The sequence below is a fragment of the Phlebotomus argentipes genome, unplaced genomic scaffold (assembly GCF_947086385.1).
Source record: "Phlebotomus argentipes unplaced genomic scaffold, Phlebotomus argentipes genome assembly scaffold_4, whole genome shotgun sequence".
NCBI classification, from domain to species: domain Eukaryota; kingdom Metazoa; phylum Arthropoda; class Insecta; order Diptera; family Psychodidae; genus Phlebotomus; species Phlebotomus argentipes.
In genome coordinates, this window is record NW_026776174.1 from 2187808 (window position 1) to 2202856 (window position 15049).

At 42.5% G+C, this 15049-nt stretch overlaps 4 protein-coding genes across 4 annotated transcripts; 1 reads left to right on the forward strand and 3 right to left on the reverse strand.

The window, feature by feature from the left end:
• Nucleotides 1–2793: 2793 nt before the first annotated feature.
• On the forward strand, nt 2794–3567 carry LOC132257864 (uncharacterized). Its single transcript, XM_059754908.1, has one exon. It carries the CDS (start codon nt 2794–2796, stop codon nt 3565–3567), a length of 774 nt encoding a protein of 257 aa, XP_059610891.1.
• A 567-nt stretch (nt 3568–4134) lies between these two features.
• On the reverse strand, nt 4135–5025 carry LOC132257865 (uncharacterized). Its single transcript, XM_059754909.1, has 3 exons — nt 4614–5025; nt 4386–4546; nt 4135–4326 (listed from the first exon to the last, which is right to left on the reverse strand). Exons 1-3 carry the CDS (start codon nt 5023–5025, stop codon nt 4135–4137), a joined length of 765 nt encoding a protein of 254 aa, XP_059610892.1.
• A 578-nt stretch (nt 5026–5603) lies between these two features.
• Nucleotides 5604–7314, reverse strand: LOC132257866 (uncharacterized). The gene is made up of 3 exons (XM_059754910.1): nt 7046–7314; nt 6203–6387; nt 5604–6142 (listed from the first exon to the last, which is right to left on the reverse strand). Exons 1-3 carry the CDS (start codon nt 7312–7314, stop codon nt 5604–5606), a joined length of 993 nt encoding a protein of 330 aa, XP_059610893.1.
• Nucleotides 7315–11988: 4674 nt separating this feature from the next.
• On the reverse strand, nt 11989–13186 carry LOC132258260 (uncharacterized). The gene is made up of 3 exons (XM_059755480.1): nt 13052–13186; nt 12365–12620; nt 11989–12299 (listed from the first exon to the last, which is right to left on the reverse strand). Exons 1-3 carry the CDS (start codon nt 13184–13186, stop codon nt 11989–11991), a joined length of 702 nt encoding a protein of 233 aa, XP_059611463.1.
• Between the last annotated feature and the right edge of the window lie 1863 nt (nt 13187–15049).

A 15049-nucleotide genomic window follows, 5' to 3' on the forward strand; every position in this document is an offset into this window, starting at 1 on the left:
TATGGGAAGTAGTGAGAGAAATAAAAATGATACAGTTTGTTGAATAAAGTGTACTACTGGAGCAATCCCAGTGCTGTACCTACTTCTTTCTAATCTCCATTCAGCTGGAGGTGCACAAAGTCACAAGACAAAGGCACCTGGAAGTCAGTAAAATTGTTGTCAGACCTTCATAGAGATCCACTGGCATTATAGAGCTCTTAATCATCACTCATATCCAGCGGCAATATGGTCTTTGCTGCACGAATATGCACAAGAAAATTCTTCGTCGTACCATCGAAAAGGTTAATGAAGAAAATCACTCGAGAGCCAACCCAGTTCTCATGAGAACTTATTCTATATAAATTTTCACACCCAAACTGACGATCGTCGTAAAATATTGAATCCAACACTCTGCAGAGCAACCCATTGCCTTTGTACTTTCCATCGCGCACACAGAGCATTAAATTGCACTGCTCACTATCTTGAGATAAAATCTCAATTTTCACACTAAATCTCACCCCTCACATCTTTCTCTCTCAATTTCACGGGAGCAAAAGATGCAGTGAAAATTTAATTTGATGCATTTTACTGCATGCCTTGATACCTCGGCTGCCAACACTTTTTGTTCGGATGCCTTTGATAAATACACCTGAAATTGCATTGTCGTGGGCTAAAAATGCAGCAACTTTTACTTGATTGTGTGTACATATTCCGGTATTTGTAGAAGAAACACCGCAGAAGAATGCATGTCAAATAATATTAACAGAGATTGTGTACGTGATTTTGCACTTGAAATTGGTGATTTATGATTTCGCACATGGAAACTATCTTATCAAAAACTTCAAAGTACAAGAAAGCTTATACTTATCTCCCTATAAAGTGCCCAATTATCACGCATGCAAAAGTTCTTCATATATTTTATTGACTTGCAAATGACTCACTTTTCCAACACATTGTTTGTTGATGCAAACATGTGAGATACCAATAGAAAGCTATCAAAGACATATCAAATAGGTTGCAACCTTTGAACTTTATCATGAGAAAATTGCACATATTTTATGTGTGTCTCCTACATTGGTGGCTTCTCGTGCAGAAATCTCATGGATATGGGCATCAACTTTCACGTCACGGCGCTCTCTGTGTGCTCTTCGCGGGCAGAATGTGTGCGCCTTGTGAGAAATTCTCTCTGATTTTATGTAATAAATTTCAATGACAGTTGAGAAAAAGGTAAATTTCGCATGAGGAGAGAGAAAAACTCACTTCGCACAGCGACTTGGTTTTTCTTGCCGCCTCTCAACCTATTCCGATTTAATTTTTGTGCCATTCCCACAAGGTGTTTTCTGCGCCAAGTGCTGGAGTGAAAAGCCTATTTTCTCGCTGATGCACTCGATCTCACCGAATTGCACAAGATAAATCTAACCATTTGAATGCCGCAGATCAGGAGATCCCATTGCTGATTGTGTCCAGATGATGAGCCCTAAATTGGCGATTGGACCATAATCTTATCAAGTGTTTCCATTCACTTCCACCCACATCTTAATTGGACACCAAATCACTTTACTGCTAACTATAAACTGGATATTTCATCGTGTTTTTTGCCCACTTGACTATAGTCAGCGGGCATTGTTTGGCAGAAAAATCTCATCCAACAGTTACTTTCTGATCAAATGAAAGGTATTTTTCCTCCCGCATGGCAGAGCATAAGTCTCGTGAAAGAAAAACTCTCTCAATTAGCCAATGAAATGTGCAGATGTATGTTGCGAGCAATATGATTTTGTCTAGTCAAGAGAATCAATGCTATTTCAGGTATTTGGTTAGAGATGAGAAGAAAAAAAGCACACTTTTTGCACAGTGTGAGCTAAATGAATTGAATGGTGCTACAAAAGAGTTAATATTATTTACATTCATGGAATATGCATGCAATGCATGTTATGATTTTAATGTGTTTTCACATATTTACATACATTTACTGTTGAAATTCTTAGAGAATGTTCTCTTCAGAGGGATTTTGATAAAAATCTGAGTGTTTGAGAGTGTTAATATCTGAAACCGGATCTAAAATCCTTGATAGAGAGCTTGCAGATCAGTCGGATCGCCCGGCACAGCTCGCGGCACGTGATGGAGAGGTCCAACAAATCAGGCCTAAATGTCCATGAATCCGTGAAAGAAGCATCGAAATGGTTTGCGGGCGATGGAAGGCGAGGCAACAATTAAGATGATCGCAATTTTCTTCATTTCCATGGGCAGCAGCTATGATACCCACCTTCCCACTTTCCCATAACATTTCTCCGATTTGGATCATGTGGCGAGAGACACGTAATGCGCCGCCGAAAGCGCACGCAATTAATAAATAAACGGTGTGTCGGTGGATTTGCAATACGATATCAAAATCAATGTGCATAGAAGAGCGAAGTGAGATGGTGAGATGATGATGGATTGGCGTGAATGCGAAAAAGAGGTGCGATTTCGAAAATTGGAGGCCTGTTTATCATGTGTGTTAGAACAAATTAGCGAAGCTAAACACAAACAACAAAAAATTGTTCAAGATGCACCACTATGCAATATTACACGCTCTGAAACGTCAGTTTCCTAATGCCCCCTCGCGAGATGCATAAAATCTGGATGCATCTTTGAGAAAAGGTGCACTCCTATATAATCATTCGATGAGGCTAGATCTGCTGTAGTTTTTTGCATCCCACACAGCATCTCGCGTCTGTTGGCTTAATCCGTGAGTCTGTTCGTCCCGAAAGTGGTGTGACACTGAGGATAGTCCGTGTGTGATTTGTCACGAGCTGGTTACCGCAATAAGGCAAGATGGTGTCGCTCAAGTTTGTCGGTGGCTTCGTATGTTTGTTTGCCATAGTGGCGGCACAGGACAGTAGAACGCACTCCAGCGTCTGGAGGTCCCTGCGAAAAGTGTACACTCAGTGTGAGGACAGTTCGGACATGGTGCACTGTTTGAAGGTGCAGGCAGTCAAGCTCACGGATCGGGCGCTCAAGTTGCCCAGCATCAAGTTGGTCGACGGGTTGTCGGTGGTGCGAAAAGCTGACAAGCCGCAAGAGGTTTCGCGCTCCTTTGACTCATCCGAGTCCCTGCCTGGGTACAAGCTGGACGAGATCCTGGCCCAGAAGACGCGCGAGTTCATGGAGTCGCACGAGCTGAAGGTCAACGTGCCCAGGCTACTCGCCTACAGCCAGACCGAGGGTGCACGCTTCGTGGAGGAGGGTCGCAAGAAGATGAAGAAGTACTACGGACCATTCATGGGCGCCCTCGCCATCAAGACGGGCATTCTCACCATGGCATATCACTCCATCGCTATCGTTGCCGGCAAGGCTCTCATCATCGGCAAGATCGCCCTCATCATCAGTGCAATCATCGGGCTGAAGAAGCTGGTGACGCCGGAGGGACATGAGAAGACAACCTACGAGATCGTGAAGCACCCCCACATTTCCCAGAGCCACAGTTACTCGTCTAGTCATGGGGAGTTTGAGGGACATGAATCGGGTGGCCAGTACCACAGGAGTCTCGGCTCGGGTGACTTGATGATGCAAGATCGCGCCTACAGAGCCCATGTGCCACGAGTCTAAGCAATGCCCGTCTCGTCATTTTTTATCACTTTAAAATATCGACGAACCTCCCCACACCCGCCCAGATTCCCCGCCCAACAGAGCCTCATTCCCCCCTTCCCTCTCAGCCCCGAATCTCACCTCCCGAGCCCTCCTAGGTCCCAATCTCATCCCTCCTCAAAGTGAAATCAATCATTGCGGATATTCGGAAGATGAAGAGTCCCTCTCTCCCTGGGAAAAGACAAGGAGAAATGCTAAACATGAACCGTTTCGTAGCGAAAATGGCACGATGGCAAAATGAAAATTGATAATTTATTTATTTATTTGTTTTTTTTGTAAAGAAATAAAGAAGACAACTACTTCATTGAATTTACAATGACCCTAAATTGCCCCTCTTCAGCCATTCCCCAGTCGGCATCAGGACACAGTTGCAGAGGACGATGCGAAATCAGAGAATTGAGGCCTCATTGGAATTGCACAGACGCTGTCAATCATTCTTTATTGCTTATCTTAGAGAATAAATAGATAAATTAAGGTTATATAGTATAGAATTAATTGTACAGGTGAAGAGAGTCAATTAGTTAATTGCTACACGCCGGCCAATTCGCTCGATGTGTAGCCTTTGTAGGGCAATTGCTGATCTCCATCGGGTGTCCGCGAATTGATGCTTCGCTGCCATCCGTTTCCACCATAACCACCGCCGTGACCGTGTCCGTGTTCAGTGACGACGACGTGACTATCGCCAGAGCTTCCTCCGGTGACCAATTTCTTCATGGAACCCTTAAAGATACGTGAACAAATGATCTCGATCGACTAAATGGCAAGATTCGTGAACATACCATGAGTGACAAGAACAGGGACATCTTGGCCATCAGAAGAGCCGCTCCGGCCAGGAAGGCGAGCTTTCCCAGGACTAAGTGAAGCATCATACCTACCATGGCAAAGCCGCCCATCATCATCCCATGACCATGCTTTCCTCCGCCGTATTTTTTCTTGCGACCTTTTCAGGGGAAGAATTCACCTCAAATGTCATGCAAACCATCTTCTAGCAAGGATAATTTTTATACCTTCTTCCATGAAGTTAGGTGTGAACTTTATGCTGATTATCCGTGAAGCGATAAAATCTCGAATCCGCGAGAAGAGAATCTGATTAATACTCCTTTCGCTTTCTCCAGACTCTGCCAATTCGCGCTGGTAATTTGGATCACGTTTGATGGATATGAATTCATTGATGACATATGAACGATCACTTTCAATCGCATTGTCCAGCTTCTCTATCGCATAGTTCTTGAAACAACCGATAATCTCACTCTGTCGCACGCAATGTCGCACTATAGGAAGAAGTCCTGTGAATTTTGGGCGATCTGCAGCCTTTGATTCCACCGATTCGACCCTTATCGGCACGGTGCTGCTCAAGATTGTCCGAAAGAGAACACATGAGCAGAGAATCACCAACACTTTCCACTTAAACACGCTCATTTTGCTTACTTTGTCAATTCAAATGGGAGCAAATGTATGTTGTAAATGTCTGCAGACGGTAAGCACAAATGACAATAAATCTCCAATGTTTGTCTCTTTTATAACATAAACACACAGTTTATCTAGATTATTTCGTCCATAGAAATCCACCGAAGGTAGCAATTAGTCTGTTCATTCTACATACAAAATTGCCCCGAATATTTTTCACTGGAAGTTTGTGTCTCGGGGGAAAATGTGTGACAACTTTTTGGGTACATCGATAAAACATTCTTAATAAACTGTGAGCAAATTGAGACGCTCCATAATTGTCGGCTTGTTAAAGAACACCCAAAATAGACTTCCTCAATGCTCAGTGATTCTGACTGCTCGTCTAATTGACGCGTTTCTTGCACTCACCTTCGCGAGTTAAGTGTAATTCTATGGCGTATTTCTATTAAATTTTAATACTTTCGCAAATGCATTTGATGTTAAAGGCGTATATTTATAAAAAATATTTTATTTGTGCTCTTTGGTAAGACGTGTGAATATCTTATAGGTGAAAATGACACAAAATTTATGAACAACTGTCAACGATGCAGTCACTGCTTAATTGTGTGCCACGCAAAATTCTTGTAATCATTTCGTGACACAAATTCCGATGCGGCACTTGTTGGCTCCGTGGATGAATCCGTCTTGAAGTCAGTGGATTCCCTTTCGTATACTTGAGGACCGCCTCTCTTGTTAAAGAACTTCGTCTCATAGTCATAAAAGCGATCTGATTCGAAAGGCTTCTGGGTGGTTTCGAAGTGTCTGTGAGTGCTCTTCTTGTAGTCCTTGTAATCCTGATAGTCCTTGTAATGATGATCGTGAACTTGATAACCTAATCCTCCGTATGAGCCCAATCCTAAACCTCCCAAGCCTAAACCAATGCCGCTGATGGGTTTTGAGGCCAAACCAAAGAGGGATGCAACGCCTCCAGCTCCGAAAACTCCCGTCAAGAGAAGAGCCAATTTGCTCAAGAAAACAGCTTTCTTTCCAATCAATATCAGCACGCCCAAGATGATGGGAAGAAGGACAGCCAGATTGAACTTCAGACCCAGAAGGAAGGGCAAAATAAGGCTCTTCGTCAGAAGACGAGCTGTTAAAGAAACGAATTTCTCTTATTGCTTGTCAATTCATGTATAATTCACTAACTTACCCGTTGTGGGCTCTCCAGCTCTGTCGTCAAGCTCCTGTCCATGCGGATTATCCATGACGAACTCCAGAACGCTGTTGGAATCCCCGGCAGGTCCCACTCTCATCATCAAGCCCGGGTAAAGGGTGCTCATGTCCCATTGCAGTGATCTCTGACTGAGGATAACTCCGGTTTGATCGAGCAATGTTCTGTGAAATATGCAAAGAAATTTCACAGTAGTTTCTCATTGTGGCTGCAAATTCCATAAATTGCCTACTAATTACTGAAAAGTTATATTTTTTTGTGCAAATTCTTTACATACATATTCAACAGCGTGGAGAAAACTGCATGAGAAGTGCATGATGAGAGTTTGTGTGAATTTGAAACGTGAATTTTATAATAATCATTAATTGACTTTCTACGCTTTTTTGTACATTTGCAATTGAATGCAAATTATGCTATTATTGCATTGCTTGCCACTTGAATTGCAATATATATTATTATTACTTAAAAGAGCAGTTTTCGATGTTGTGAGAAAAGAACTAGTGTGAGACCGAAGGCTCGATTCTAATTAAATTTACATGCCACTTGAATACACTATTTATGTTATTGTTTTGCCCAAAAAATAGCATAACAAAGTTACCAAATGTCTAAGTGTTCAACCACTTGATGGTTACATATTCATCACTACAATGTATTTGAAGTTCAGTGAAAGTGAGATTATGCAGACAAGCTTATAAAAAAGTTCACTTTTCCTTCCAAAATGTGTTAAACATGTTACAAAGCGATATCCATTAGATCTTCAGCATGAATAAAGCTGACACTTTGTCAATGGCGCAAATTTGATGAGGGAAAGTGAAGAAATACCTCAAATTGAGTGTGTCACGGTCGAGAAAATTGAACGGAATTGATCTTGGCATTGAGTAACCTTCATCGCGAACCATCGATAATCCATTGGTGATCGTGTAGTTGTCCGCTTCCTCGATGGACTGCAGGGTGTGCAGAGCCTGTTCGCCCAGACAAGGAATCACTCCCAAGTAGGGCTTGTTCTTAATGCAATACCCAAACGTGCTCAATTCACACTTCACACGCGACACAATCGCGACGATGGCAAGAAGATGCGCGAGGATATTCATGGTGTCTTGTGTCAATCACTGCAACCGTCCAACTGTGGTTGGAATTCCTGCACGACTGAACTATTTTGGAGGGCTCTCATTGAATATATAGTGAAAATTGCTGGATTATTGTTGCGAATTTCCATAAATTGCGACGCATGAAAGAGGAAGCTGACGGAAGAATAAAAATAAAAGTGAATTTTTGCGCAGAAATAGCGAAAGTTTCACTCAGCGGACACTTAATTCTTTCTTCGCGGGACGTTCCATCATCGTCTTGGGTCAATTTTCGTCTCACTCAGTGCCATTGTTCGCACAGTTTCATTGTCATTCTTCTCTCCTGCACATCTCAAGCATATATGCCATTAATTAATTTGACCAGTGTGGAGTAGAGATTTGCCACAAAAGTGACCGTCCAACAGGAAGTGGCATGAGAGAAGGAGAGCACAATGCGAAAAATGTAGCTCATTGTGTGCAACCGAGTGAAAATTAGCGAAATTTTCTGCAAATTGTATGTATAATTATTGCCATCTTCGCGGAAAGTCTCATATGTGGGGAGACACTGAGTCTGGCGGAGGAAATCATGGCCACTGACGATGACCGTGGGGCAGACAATTGCGACATTGCTGTGTTTGTCACTGGAAGTCTTGATAACGCGGACGTCAGTAGGATAATTCCTGAAGTGGTTCAATTTGCAGACTCGATTGAAAATCACAGGATGTCGTGTGATGTGATTTTTATGTTGATTTGCTTCTTCTCTGCGCATAATTGTCAGCCTCTGGGCAACAGTGATAGAGTAAGCGGGACGCATGAGAGACTCATAACTCTCACTCGGACAAGAATCAATTTCTCCAAGTCTGATGAATTTAATGTGATATTTCTTTCCGATTTTTTTTCTTTCTTTCTTGAATCGCTGGTTAATGTTATTAACATAATTTTCCTCTTTGGCATCATCGCGGAGGAAAGTAAAAAGCTGGAACTCTTCCTTTTGTCCAATGTGTAGCGGCGTCACAAGAGACTCACGACTCCGCGCGGTGGCAGTCAGGAGAAAGTATCAGACGGATTTCCAGACATCGACAATCTGGCTTTATTGACTTGCGACTCCATGTGAAGTTTTCTCAGAAAACAAACACCCGAGAGATGCAAGATATTGAACTTGCCATGCACAAAGAATAAAGGAGATGGAAAAGCGCCATGCACTCATGAGATTTTCTCAAAAGCCAATATCTTCACTCGCAGCAAACAATGATGATTGAGCAAAGATATTCGGTGAGAGGGTCGCATTGACGCGCGCGGGATGGAAAAAAAGTCCGCCGAGACTTTTTTCATACATTGTTGCTTTCTGCAGTCGCAGAGATGAGAAAGTGGAATTTGCAACAAAATCCAATTCAAAGCTGAAATGATGGATGAACAAGGTGTTGTTGGAGAGAAGAGAACCAGCTTGTAACTCATCGCTCGTCACGCTCAATCACCTACTAATTATTCGAAGATATCAATTACATGTTTATTTTTCTGTTGCCTGAGAAACCCACATTGAGCAAGCATGCTTCTGATATGGGTTAGCAGTGCCAATGTCTGCACGGCATTGAACTTCCAACCGCCATGCAATTCAAGTGTGAAACCGCAAGTTTTGCCCACATCGCGGCGCTTTCCGTGATCGCGCAGCGCACGTGCATTTTATTCACTTTTTCTACCCAATAAAATACATTCATCTTCTTTTAATTACATTTATGATTTAAGAAGTCCGCATTCCACAATGTATACATCTTCTGCTGAGCCTTTAAATTTCTCTGACGATGATGCTGGCGAACGCGCGCTGTTGGTCGGCTCAGTGTGTGACCACAGAAGAAAGCCTCGATCTCGATAAAGGTGGAATTTGACTTTTTCACTATCTCAATAAAATCCACTAATTGACCAACAAGACGTGAAAATCCCGTTCTATCGTGAGAAATACGATCATTTCAGTTATGTGCCTGATGGATGATCTCGGGGAGAAATTGGTCAGTCGGACGACAGGGCGAATATGACACCTTACGCAGAAGGTATTGCAAATAAATTGGTGATATTGTTGATCTTAAGATGCCATTCTATGACTGTATATAACGTAAACATACTTACAGATGCGCAAACCCGCGAAGAGAATACCAAACAGACGCGGATGTCTTTAAATGCAAATAATGACCAAAATAAAAAGAGAGAAGTGAGGAGGAAGAAAAAACTGTTAACAAAATTAACCTAAATTTGTAAAGATGCTCCAATGTTTGACACAGCCGCGGCTATTTGTGGAAAGTTTTGTTGTCTGAATCTCCTTTTCGCATCGCGGCCTTTTTTTCTCACTCGTGGACACCTTGACCGCAGAGATCGCGAGAATGGATCGCGTGGTGAAAGTGATATCCATTTTTCGAGAGGGAAAGAGCAATGGCGAAAAAGAGTCGCAGAGATTTACAAGACGCTGTCTGATAAAGTGTAGCAAATCCACTTTCATCCTTCTTAGCACATTATCAAATTGTGCTTCGCGGTGAAAATCACAGACCTCAGAAAATCCGCAGGTGAAAATCTCTCGAATGCCTTCGATGAAAATCCGCACTATATGGGGGGAGAGAAAAAGTGTCGCAGAGGAAGTGAAATGCGGTGAGAAAATTGATACAAGTTAATTGTGAAGAGTTATAACATTTATTTCTCGACTTTATACAACAATAAATTACTAGAACAATGATGAAAGAGAGATAGGAAGAAGAGGAAGTCATCGGCGAGGAGTAATTATCTCTTAATACTGGTACAAATGAGAAGAAGAGAGAGTGTAATGGTCAAAAAGAAGCGATCGCCAACATTACGATCCATTATTAAGGTCAAACCCATTACATTTATGAAATTCACGTGCATTTTGATGATTTCTCTAATCAACATATTTACTCTTTTTTCTATCTCTTGATACATGTTATTTTTGTGGAAGTAGCAATTACCGTTCACAGTGATTTTTATATTTAATTGTAATCTGCATGTACGAATAGTTTAATAGGATGATCGGATGCGTGCCTGCGATGGGATCAAGAATGGGTGAGCGAGAGAGAGAGAGAGAGAGATTAAGAAATGTACACTCATTAAGAGGTTTAAATAGTCATCAGATAAATCGATCAATTTCGTGCGTAATTGATGCAATTTCACAAGAGATTAGCACGAAAGCTCTTCGATCAATCTCTCGGTATGTGGCAAGTTGAAAAAAAAAGCCTATGAAGATGTCGAGGCAAGATAGAGAAAGAGGCAATTGAATTCCCGATACACCTCTTTATCGTGATCGCTTTCCTACATTGGAATACATAATTTCATTCAAAGCAGAAAAGTCTGAATAGCCCAAGAGAAGTGACTATGAAAAATTATTTGTTATCACCTACTCAGGTCTGGTGACACCAATTTTTCTGTATAAATAAAAGAATGTATTACAGAGTTGGCTCTGAATGGGCTTTTTGAAGAAAGGCGGTTGGAAGAGAAGAAGTGACCAAGAGAGACGCGAAATGTATTGACGATGGAAGGTGCGTGCGCGACTCACTTGTGTATACAAGATACCCCAGGTGGGGGTATGAAAATGTATCATATATTGGCATAAAGATGAGTGGGGCTTGGAGCTGACCCAGAATGCATCGCAGTTCCGTTACATGATCATGATCAGGCAACGCAACGCGATCGATAAAAGTTACTGTTTTTCCATCGCTTCTTCTTCTTCAAAATTAACCACTTTGCACAATGTCGAGATCATTGCCAAAATATACACTTCGGCATCTCAGGGAGGCAGAGAGAGAGATCATAATCACGACACTGTGCGTGTCTGCACAGAGATGAGAGCGAGACACATTGTGTGGAGAAAAAAGAAATTCATTTTAGTGGGTTAAATATGTGAGAAAATGAATTATAATCGCAGGATAAGTAACAAAAAAAATAACACGATCACTGAAAAGGGAAAATTTCACTTCATCGGAGAAATCAAGTTGAATGTGTGAGAAAAAAGCACCGACCACAATCACGAATTGATCCAATGCACGATGTGTGATATTTTGGTAAATTGTGAAGGTGAGGAATATTTTGGTTGAGTTTGTTTGGTTTGTCATATTGTCTGTCAATTATCGTGCTTGTTGATTTCAGAAACCGTAGTTAGAAATATTTTTTTCAAACATTTTTTGAGAAAAAATACTTATCAATATTACCGATTTGCACTTATTAAATGCAACAGCAATTCTATTGCGATCAACAAAGAAAAAACACAATATTTTATAAAAATTACATTTTTCATTCGTTCATTTAACTTTAAGACTTAGAAGTAGGATTCGTAGTTTTACCTTTCATTTTCTTATTAGAGTTGAGAAGAAAAGTATATCTTGAAAGCATAGAGATCGTGTCCATAGACTAAATGTCAGTCGTCAAGAAGCAACACAATTTTCAAGTTTATCTATATCAGAATGAATAAATAAATTAAATAGAGCGGTCTTTGTTGACAAACTGCGATAGATTGAAAGAGATTCTCATCTATAGAATTGGTATAGAGTAAGTCAAATAAATTAGGACGTTTTCAGTTTTTGTCGTTTTAAATAAATAAATAGTTTCTTTCCCTAAAAATTGACCAATTTCGTGCCAAATTTTCCTTTCCACCCTCCGTCAAGGGTGGTTATACCTATTTTTGGGAGGATAGCGAACCATCGGAGGCATTTACTGGGCGTATCCGTTGTAGGCCAGGTTGTGAGCGTCGAAGGATCGGGCATAGTGTCCGTGGTGATCCTCGTAGCCGCCGTGGTGTGGATGGGCGACCACCTCGTAGCTCTGGGATTGCTTGGAGTCGAAGAGCTTCTTCAGGCCGATGATGCCGGACAGGAGGAGGGCAAGTTTGCCGATGATCAGGGCCTTGAAGGCGATCAGGGCGAGGAATCCAATGGCCAGGGGCAGGAGGGCGGCAGCCTTCAGCTTGAACAAGAGCAGGAGGGGCAGGAGGAGTTTCTTGGTCTTCTTTCCCTTTCCACGAGCTGATCGAGACACAGGCAAATTAGCTGCAATTCCGGGGAGAGTATGGTCTTGGGGGCGCTCTTACCTTCATCGAGAGATCGCTGCATTTCCTGGATGGAGTCCTTGGGCACCTTGAATTGCAGGGTGTGGGAGCCCAAGAAGCGCGCCACACGGTCCACCAACAGCGAGTCAACCTCAGACTCGCGGGCCTCAGGCTCAGCGGGCAGGACGATCTCGTTGAGTGATCGTCCGGAAGCCACGGGCTCAGACTGCACGAGGCTCACGCCCTCGGACAGGTTGATATCACCTTGGCTGCCGTCGATGTAGTGCAAGGCGCGTTCCTGCAGATGTACAGTTGGTTTAGAGTATATATTTTACTATCTCTAATTTCTTCGATGCAGGCATATATTTAAATGGGTGTACAGTAATGTGATCAACGGCCACATCCAGAATCCGGTCTTTCAACTGTTATCTCATCCGTCTTGGCGTTGAGATCTTGCCACAAACCGGGCTCAAAAGAGTTTACACAACAGTTATACTCGGGCATTTTCCCGCGGATAAGAGAGAAAATTTGGGTAACTAGGCGCTGTCTCTGGCTGTCATATGCGATTGATCGTGAGATTTGATGTGTAAAACGCGAGAGATCAAATGGGATCGCGGGCATTATTGTAATTGGGACGCGGGAGCACAAGAAGGAATTCGCGACTGATTTTGAGTTTATCTATAGCACTGAGATCACATCCATTGAATTCGGGGTGCTGAGGACACGTACCTTTAGGCATAGGACCATTGACTTATCACCACAATCCTTGACAAATCTGAGGGCTGTCGTGAGGAGGCCATCTGTCTCAGATGGACTGGCACTGGCCACAGCTATGGCAACAAGTAACACACACAGTGACTTCATATTTGTAACGAAATATTTTTGTTTTAAATAAAATTTATGCTAATTTTCACTGAACAGGCGCTTGTAATCCCGATCACACCAGGGAGTGCACGTTGTTAGTGGTCAGAAGGCAGCCGGTGAACTGTGACTAGAAGACGCCGACGTCCGCGTTTTATTCTCTTGTGCACCTCTGGTGGCGATGTGTTATGGAATTTAAATTAATGGACGATTTGAAAAAGACAAGTTGAGGAGTAGAGGCGCTATATATATGGCGGAATAAATAACGTGCGGAATGGGTGGAAAAAAAGGTACGACACGATGTCGATGGGTATAGTGGTGCTCGGAGAAAAAATTGTATCTCTTTGATAGTGGATTTCTCAGCTTCCCCGCGCTCGCTAAAGAGTGACGCTCGTCAGATGGATGGCTCTATGCCAGTATGCTGGATGGCTGTGGCGGAAAGAGATCGCCATATCCGCCCGAGATATGCATGGGGGGAGCGCGTACATCGCGAGGGGGGATCTAGCGTCGCACAGAGTCTCCACACCACTCTGTCTCCATGGCGCGATCGTTGGTGCCATTGTCTCGCCACCGCATGGGGAAGCAAGACAAAAAGCCCATCCGCGCCTGAAGAAGATACTCTTTTTTGGGCGGGACATGGTCGCCTCTTTTTCGTACACCTCACAATTTGTCTATATACCCGCCGCGCACTTGCACCTCATGTGCGAGGCAAAAAAAAACGAGACTCAAAGAGGCCCCCATATGTACACGAGGGCCTCGAAAGACACTTTAAAAAGTAGCAAATGAAATGTAGAAAATGTATGTGTACAGAAACTCTCCCTGAATTGCGATCGTGAATCTCTAATGAGACCCGGCCCAGAAGGTGTGCGTTTGAGAGTGTCTCGGAGGAAAATCCGGTTGCAAGGGAGAGATTATTTTATCACCATGTGAATGAAAATTGCACCATTAGGCGCGCAGTGTCGGTAGAAATTCACCGTGAATCAAATGCAAATTTGTCAAAAGGCCTTTTTGTTTCTCCCAATTTCCATTTCGTGCGATTGAGAGAAATTTATCGTGATTGGACTGTTGGTGACAGCATGAGAAAAGAAACCACCTGGGCTTTAATTTATTCGATCACTTGGAAACCCGTCGAAAAAAAGATGTCCCGCGACAGAATACATCCAACTTGTGAGATTTTTAAGTGAGTCAGTGAATTTTATTTATGAACTGATCTTACAATCATACACACCTGATTCTCAGCACTAGCTGCCGAGGAGGGGTTGATAAATCTTTAAATGAGAACATCTGCGGTTTGAAAATTGTAATGCACTGAAGCTAAGGTGTAATTTGTGAAAAAAACATACAAGTGTACACATGTATAGAAGTACACTAGATTTATTGTGAGGAACAATGGAATAATTGCAAACATTATGCAGTATGATTATTAAAGTTTTCATATTATCAAACACATTCTTGATGAGATCAATCAACAGATTTCTTCGCCACTGTGCAGTCGTATAGGAAGAGTGTCTGTTCGCAGGGGAAATTGCTGGCGGAAGGAGATGCAAATTGAGGCGAAGAAGCAAGAGTCGACAAGAGATTGATTTCATGTGTAATTTCCAGCAATAATTAATCTCAAAGAGACCATTTAATTATCTACTTTATTCCACCAATCGACCCAGAAATGCATCTCTGCGCTTTTCCACATTTTCGCCCTTCCCGATCATGAGCCATCATCAATGGTACAAGTGTGAAAGAAGCACGAGACACGCGTTCAATTGAACAATGAAATTACCCTCGAGAATGAGCGTGGAAGATGATGGAAAAACGGAATTACTCCAATTTCAGTTCACGATCATTTCCCAAGTGTCTTCTTCAGCCACCGCC

Bases quoted from the DNA above. Each gene is read 5' to 3' on its own strand.
- LOC132257864 (XM_059754908.1), top strand. From the start codon at position 2,794: ATGGTGTCGCTCAAGTTTGTCGGTGGCTTCGTATGTTTGTTTGCCATA.
- LOC132257865 (XM_059754909.1), bottom strand. From the start codon at position 5,025: ATGAGCGTGTTTAAGTGGAAAGTGTTGGTGATTCTCTGCTCATGTGTT. The intron at 4,547-4,613 runs GTATAAAAATTA...TCCCCTGAAAAG, and splicing joins ACCTAACTTCATGGAAGAAG to GTCGCAAGAAAAAATACGGC. The intron at 4,327-4,385 runs GTATGTTCACGA...CGTATCTTTAAG, and splicing joins CCCTGTTCTTGTCACTCATG to GGTTCCATGAAGAAATTGGT.
- LOC132257866 (XM_059754910.1), bottom strand. From the start codon at position 7,314: ATGAATATCCTCGCGCATCTTCTTGCCATCGTCGCGATTGTGTCGCGT. The intron at 6,388-7,045 runs GTATTTCTTCAC...CATATTTCACAG, and splicing joins CGTGACACACTCAATTTGAG to AACATTGCTCGATCAAACCG. The intron at 6,143-6,202 runs GTAAGTTAGTGA...TTTCTTTAACAG, and splicing joins AGCTGGAGAGCCCACAACGG to CTCGTCTTCTGACGAAGAGC.
- LOC132258260 (XM_059755480.1), bottom strand. From the start codon at position 13,186: ATGAAGTCACTGTGTGTGTTACTTGTTGCCATAGCTGTGGCCAGTGCC. The intron at 12,621-13,051 runs GTACGTGTCCTC...GTACATCTGCAG, and splicing joins CAATGGTCCTATGCCTAAAG to GAACGCGCCTTGCACTACAT. The intron at 12,300-12,364 runs GTAAGAGCGCCC...TGTCTCGATCAG, and splicing joins GCAGCGATCTCTCGATGAAG to CTCGTGGAAAGGGAAAGAAG.